Consider the following 7,538-nt stretch of genomic DNA (forward strand, 5'->3'; position numbering starts at 1 on the left):
AGAGAGAGAGAGAGAAGGAGAGAGGGAGAGAGAGAGAGAGAGAGAGAGAGAGAGAGAGAGAGAGAGAGAGAGAGAGAGAGAGAGAAGGAGAGAGAGAGAGAGGGAGAGGGAGAGAGAGAGAGAGAGAGAGAGAGAGAGAGAGAGAGAGAGAGAGAGAGAGAGAGAGAGAGAGAGAGGGAGAGAGAGAAGGAGAGAGAGAGAGGGGAATTGTTTCAATACAATGGCAACTACAGAAAGCAAGGCGGCCGGCAGCCCAGTGGCGGCCTGAGCGGGACAGAAATAGCTGGTTTGGTGGTTGCCCTCTCTGCCCACGTACCGCCGTCTGCTCACAAAGCGACTCGTTTACTCAAGTTACTCAATCGTTTGCTTTAGGCATGAGGGTGCCTCCAGAGCCTCCGGAATAAAATTAAAGGCCCGTTACTCCCCGATTACGCGAACGGGCCACGCAAATGCACGGTAAATAAAATGATAAATTAATGCACAGTGTGTAATTGCTTAATCGCCGTGCTCGGCGTGAGGCGGCGGCGGCGGGGGGGGTCGATTGTTGCGCGTGAAAGCCAGCGCATGTGCATAAGTCAATAAATAAAATAGAGGGGCGCTACGCCGCCTCTGTTCGCCGTGCGGGCAAACTTGCTCTAACGTAACCGCGCCATTAAGAAATGTGATCTGGAGGTAAGACCCCCCCCTCCCCCCCTCCCCTCCCCCTCCTCAGTGAATCTGAAGTAATGCCGCTTTCCTTCCTTCCCCTGCAGCGCCGCCGCTTCTGTTTGTTTGCACTCACTTGATCCGGAGCGGAAATTCCTTTCCGTTTTTGTGAATGACAAACTTATTAACAATTCATCAACACAGCCCCGTTCCATCCGGCCCCCGTTTCCAAGGCGACGACCGCCGGGGCCGCTCTGATTGGCTGGCCGACATAATGTATCCATTGAAACGCCTCCCGTTTGTAACCATTCACGAGCTCGGCGCCGCAGCGAGAGCAGAGCGGACGGAGCGCGGCGGCGGACTCGACGCACACACAGACTTCCTTCCTACTCAGCGCGAGCGGGCTGCCTTGACAGACAGGCGGCGTTCTGACAAATTACCCAGCAGCTTTATATTTGCATCCACCGTCTAAAATCGCAAGCTCGTCTGGATTTTTCCTTTTCTCGTTCCTCTTTCAAACGGAAGATAAGGCAATATATTCTTCACCTCCTCCTCCTCCCCCCTCCTCCTCCTCGTCGTCCTCCTCCTCTCTCGCTCCGCGAGTCGGGAGTTATATAACGCGGAGAAAACGTCAGCGAGCGGTCTCCTCCGGTGGGGCCGGCGTGAGTCATTGATAAATACACGGGCATTCTTCGCGCAGATGCATGAATGAGCGCAAGTTTAGGGAATCTGCACCACGGGAATCTGCCAGAGCCTCCCGATCCGTCGCCTCCTTGAAAACGACTCCTTTTGACGACAACAACAACAACAACAACAACAACAAAGGTGCGAGAAACCGATTCGATTCGTCGGACTCTTCTCACGCAACGATTTTTATTTCGACGCACAACATTTTTTTTCTTCTTCTTCTTATAATTCCCGCGATCCAGCCTCGCGCTACCGCTTAAACCCCCCTCCATGCGCCAGTCCGCGTAAGGTTTTTTTTTCCTTTTTTTTTTGCTTCAAGGAGGGGGCCCTCTCCTCCGCTGAAAGGCGACGCTTAGCCAGGCCGACCCGAGCCAGTTTCCCAGCGGCCAGGTGTCCAGCGCTCTCCGCTATAAATGCTCGACAAGCTCAAGCCCGTTCAGCTCGACTCGGCAATGGCGATCAGCAAGACCGTTGGGTGGCTCAGGGAGCAGCTGGAGACGCGCAGGGACTGCCTGCTGGTCATGGACTGCCGGGCGCAGGAGCTCTTCGAGTCGTCGCACGTCGACACGGCCATAAACGTGGCCATCCCGAGCCTCATGCTCCGCCGGCTGAAGAAGGGCAACCTGCCCGTCAAGTCTCTGCTCTCGAACGGCGACGACCGGGAGAGATTCGCGCGGAGGTGCAAGACGGACACCATCGTGCTGTACGACGAGTACAGCAGGGAGTGGAACGAGAACGTCGACGGGGGCTCCGTGCTGGGCTTGCTGCTGAGGAGGATGAAAGACGAAGGCTACAAGGCTTATTATCTGGAGGGTGAGTCGCCAGTTTCCACCTCGGTCATACACCCTACCCTACCCCAACCCCCAACCCCCCCAAACCCGTGTGCTGTTCATTCGTGAGCCGCTGATCTCTCCTCTGCGGCCGCGGGGCCTCGGAGGAAGATGGCAACGCACCTGGTGAAATTGCACCTTCAACTCCAAAACGATGAATGAGTGCTTAACGTATATATTGTGTTGGGTTTCTTCTTCTCCAATAGGTGGATTTAGTAAGTTCCAGGCCGAGTTCCCCGCCCTGTGCGAGACGAACCTGGACGGCTCCTCCAACAGCAGCTCGCCCACCGCCCAGGTGCTGGGCCTCGGCGGGCTGCGGATCAGCTCCGACTCCTCCGACATCGAGTCGGACCTCGACCGCGACCCGAGCAGCGCCACCGACTCCGACGGCAGCCCGCTGTCCAACCCGCAGCCCTCCTTCCCCGTGGAGATCCTGCCCCACCTGTACCTGGGCTGCGCCAAGGACTCCACCAACCTGGACATCCTGGAGGAGTACGGCATCAAGTACATCCTCAACGTGACGCCCAACCTCCCCAATCTGTTCGAGAACGCCGGCGAGTTCAAGTACAAGCAGATCCCCATCTCGGATCACTGGAGCCAGAACCTCTCCCAGTTCTTCCCCGAGGCCATCAGCTTCATCGGTGAGACCATCTGCACATGTTTTCCTTTCAAAACAACAACACAACCGAAGGAGTCATCTCTTAATTTAGTAGAAGCTCTAATCACTTAATCTAAAATAACTTCTCAGGTCCATGAGGTTTGTTCTCATTCTCCACATTTAGTTGTTTTTTTTTTTTAATGAAGCATAAGTAGTTCTTGTGATGGTGACCCCAGGCTGTAACTTCCCAGACCCACGAGTTTTATCTTCCCCGCATAACGTTCTTATTTCTTGATTATGCATGAAATTTAAAACAAAATTGGATTTTTTTTTTTTGCTCCTTTATTTTTGGCTGAAATACAAGTAGTCATTGTGTGCCTGACCAAGAGGCCTTGTCGGGAGTGTAAGCGCATTAAGGTGATAGGCATTGTCACGACCAGGAAGTTCCCCGGGCCTCTCATTGTGTAACTGAGATTAAAAGGGAGGTGTCCCCGACCGCCGTTCGATTATCAGTCCATCGGGGCCGGGGACATACATGGCACACAGATTAGGACCATTGTGTCGAGACAAGACGAACGCGGCTCGGCTCCCGGCGGCGTTCCGGTTAAATTGCGCCGCGGCGGGTGCAAAGGATGTCTTCAATAGGAGACTTCCTGGCCTATCTGCTGTCCCGGGGCTTGAGTCATTACAACACAAAGGGCCACGTTGAAACAGGAGAAAAGGGGTTTTAGCGAGCGGAGGGAGGACAGTAATTTGAGCGCAACAGGAAGTAAGTGGCACTAGAGTAATCTAGGACACGGCTATGCCCTCACCCCTCCCTCACCCCTCCCCTCCCCGATCCGCCCGCCTTCCCCTCCACATTACAAAGGGGACCATTTACAGGCCCTGTTGACATCCTGTTAGCCTTGACAGGGTGCCCTCATGACTCCTACGTTTACACGCCCAAATGGCACCATTGTCAGAGTAACCCTGGCAAGCGGAAGAATGGTTTAATAGACCGTAATAGTCAATTTCCAGCCAGGACTAAAGAATGTCAGGACTCTGTTGATGTATTTGTGCCTCGACCCCACGTTTGTTGATTGACACGCCCGGGAGGTATTTATGATAATAACTTCCGCCTCCTCTTCCCCTCCCAGGCCTGCTTCGGCGTACACAGCTCGGCTCGAAAATAACAGATCTGATAGCGGACACGGGTCTCGTGTTTACCGGGGGAACGCTGCTCGTTGGCCACATGTGGCAGCACAAACGCAGTTGTAAATCCCTATCGGGTCGAAAAGCAAAACTCCAGAAACATAAAATAAAATAAAAGATGCCCAGTTGTTCAGACTGCATTGAGGCGTTCGAATGGGCGGTGTTGTGTCTTGCAGCTGTTGTGTCACAGTCTTTGTTGTGTGGTTCTGATGGAGGTCAATAACGTTTCCCTGTCTTCTTCCATCTCTCTCTCTCAGATGAAGCCCGGGGTCAGAAGTGCGGCGTCCTGGTCCACTGCCTTGCCGGCATCAGCCGCTCCGTCACGGTGACGGTGGCCTACCTGATGCAGAAGCTCAACCTGTCCATGAACGACGCCTACGACATCGTCAAGATGAAGAAGTCCAACATCTCGCCCAACTTCAACTTCATGGGCCAGCTGCTGGACTTCGAGCGCACGCTGGGCCTGAAGAGTCCGTGCGACAACCGCGTGGCGGCGCCGAGCCAGCCGCTGTACTTCACCACCCCCACCAACCACAACGTCTTCCAGCTGGACCCGCTGGAGTCCACGTGAGGGGGGGCTCGTTTTCACCGACAACCCTCAAAAAACCACCCTCCCTTAGCGGTTAATGGAGACGCCGTGGGCCTCCGCTGGAAAACCTGCAAAAAAAGTTTCCAAATTTCCCCCCCCCCCCGTCACCTGCTTGAGTGACGGGGGCTCCTGACGTTGTTGATGCGGCTGGCCCGAGGCCACGGCTGCCGGACGGGGTTGCAGCAGGAGCCGAGCCGTCTGCCCGACGCTCTGATTGCAGCTGCTAACGTGAAGATGGACAAAGGAGGGGAGAAGGACGGAGAGAGAGAGATGAGTTGTAACGCAGAGGGCGCAGACACTTCCCTGTATTGCTATCTTGACTTCTTCTCTGTTTCCTGTCAGTGCATTGGAAGGGACAGGAAGTGATCCGACGGACCCATCCAAGTTCCTCGGCTGGCGTGCCAAAGAGACGTGATTGTTCGAACTCGACAAAAGTATAGAAATGAATATGAAATCTTCTTTTTTTTGCATTTTGTTTTTGCATTTGGTTTCGGGGTTGAGGGATTAAAACGCTCACACCCTCGAGACTTCTGGGGGGGGGTATGTTATCTCCCCCCCCCTCGTCTTCTGCGAAGACTAGCCCGTGGTGGGGTTGTAGCACCCCAGGTATGGATGGCGCAGTATAGCGGACTCAATTTCACACGTGTGGAGTCTTTTTTTTTTGGGAAAACCATTTATATACTTTGTGTATATATATCGTCATATGATAGACCATACAGTAAAAAGCCTTGTTCTAGTATATACACCCTTTGTAAGAAAAGAAAAAGAAAAAAAGTGGGTACTGAATATTTTATTTGTTTTCATCTTCTACTTTCGTGTAAGCGACCTAACTGCATATCGATCAAGTATGTTTAAGTTGATTATGCCAAAAAAAAAAAAGAAAATTTTTCGTAGGTTTTCCAAGAATCGTACATGAATCTGTATATGTGTAATATATTTGATAATCGCTTTTACGTGTGAATTCAGCCACTTTCGGCCTTGTTTTATGCACCCCCGCTTCAAAACCCAATCCACGTCACCTTTGGTTGTAATGCCTTAGTTTTCGTGCACGGAAGGATTTACGACGCGTTAACGTTCAGAGTGCTGACGTCACTTCCTGTCACCGGTTTGCACGACGGTTCAAAAAAAAAAAATCTCACGTAGCCTAAGCTCTTTTTTCATAGGGCCGGTTTTTCCGGAGAGCTATTGATAATTTTTTGGGATGGCTTCAACAAGTCCCCAGCCACGTTTGAATCAGACGGGGCAAGCTTTAGGGCAGCCATGAGGGGACCCCCCCCCACCCCCATGTGGGTAAGGCTACATCTGGTCTATCAGTAACGTCTCCTCTGGAAGTTAATGCCGAGTAACACACCGGCTGAAAGTCTCTGAGATGTCGACAAAAGCGAGCGGCTTCGCCCGGCCTCGCCTCTTCAGGGACAAAACTCTATGAAATGCAGTTTTTCTTTTTTTTCTGTGGATTGAGAGATATACGTATCTAGTACCGGGAGGGGGTTATTGCCCCCCCTCCCCCTTCCTCCTCCTCCCCCTCCTCCTCCTGAGAGAAGGCCCCCCCCACCCTTTCACACTCCTCTTGCGAATGTAAAGAAAAGATAAGTTATTAATAAATTGCTATTTTGTCTACACTTTCAGCAACCCCCCCCCTCGCCTCTTTGTTTTGTCCATCCATGCAACCGTGTGTTTTCTGACCGTGTCCACGGCAACGCGTTTATGTAAGTGTCTTTTGTCAACCTGCCGCGGCGCACTTTTCCAGCGTTGACCGGCAAGGCCGTCACGACGCCGACGACGACGACAAGACGACGAGGCCCGACTTGAATCGCGGACCGCTCGCGCAGAAAAAAAGGCCACGCTATTCATTAACCGCAGCTCTTCAACGCAATCTCCCCGCCTCGCCTCTCCCCACGCGGGATCAGATTGTCGTGTCGCACGACAATTGTGTAACGAGGCGTCTGGCGCACGTTGTCCCCCTCTGGGCGGGGCGACGATCGCTGGCGGAAAAGGCAAAATGTCACCGAGCAGGTACCGGGAGAGAGTGATCCCAGTCACGCTGCGAGGAGAGAAGAGGAGGAGGAGGGGAAAACAACAACATATATATACTGGTTTTTCCAGGTGCTGCCCCCATGGTGGTGGTGGGGGGGGGGGGGTTGGCTTCACACAAACACTCCCTCGGGGAACTTCCTGTAGGCAGAGCCGGATTAAACGGGTAGATTACACTGCACAGCCCCCCCCCACACACACACATGCACATTTTAAGATTTGGTAAACAAACAGAAATGACTTTTGACTGCCACATGAATATTATCCTCATTCATTTTGTTAGGCATATATTTTAGCTGCACCCCCCCCCCCACATACACACACACACACAAACACACACATATTCCCACCTAGGGGCAGTTTAGCATGGCCGATTCACCTAACCTACATGTCTTTGGACTGTGTGTGTGTGTGTGTGTGTGTGTGTGTGTGTGTGTGTGTGTGTGTGTGTGTGTGTGTGTGATGGCTGCTGGGATAGGCCTCCGGCACCCCCGCGACCCCGACAGCAGAATAAGCGGTTGGGATAACGGATGGCTGGGTATATTTTAGCTTACCTATCTCTATTTCGGTATGCATAAGCAATTTACGAGTAGCATCTGTACAGTAGAGGGCACATCGTACGTTGCATTTATACGCATTTTACATTTTAATCGTAACACGCGTCTCTACTTATCTGCCGCCAGGTCTGGGGGTGCGGAGGGCCTTGCACGCGGTAATTGAGGCTGGCTTTGAAACGGCAGGGCCCGACAGAACCTTGTGTAAAGTCTCTCTGTCGTTTTCTTTCTCCACCCCCCCCCCACCTTTTTTTTTGGCGCTCCGCTGCACCCGAAAGCATACCAAAGAGCTGCTAGCCTATGTCGCTGCTGGTACGAGTGTGAACTCCATTGAACCGGAAATACTCCCCCCCCGCCCCGCGCATTGAGCCGCTAACGTTGTGCGTGTCTAATAAATAAATAAATAAACA

At 52.7% G+C, this 7,538-nt stretch overlaps 1 protein-coding gene across 1 annotated transcript; it reads left to right on the forward strand.

Moving 5' to 3' along the window:
• Window positions 1-967: 967 nt before the first annotated feature.
• Window positions 968-6,171, forward strand: dusp6 (dual specificity phosphatase 6). The gene is made up of 3 exons (XM_056281325.1): window positions 968-2,145; window positions 2,369-2,803; window positions 4,209-6,171. Exons 1-3 carry the CDS (start codon window positions 1,746-1,748, stop codon window positions 4,520-4,522), a joined length of 1,149 nt encoding a protein of 382 aa, XP_056137300.1. The 5' UTR covers window positions 968-1,745; the 3' UTR covers window positions 4,523-6,171.
• Window positions 6,172-7,538: the final 1,367 nt, after the last annotated feature.

This window comes from Lampris incognitus, chromosome 6, assembly GCF_029633865.1.
Source record: "Lampris incognitus isolate fLamInc1 chromosome 6, fLamInc1.hap2, whole genome shotgun sequence".
NCBI classification, from domain to species: Eukaryota; Metazoa; Chordata; class Actinopteri; order Lampriformes; family Lampridae; genus Lampris; species Lampris incognitus.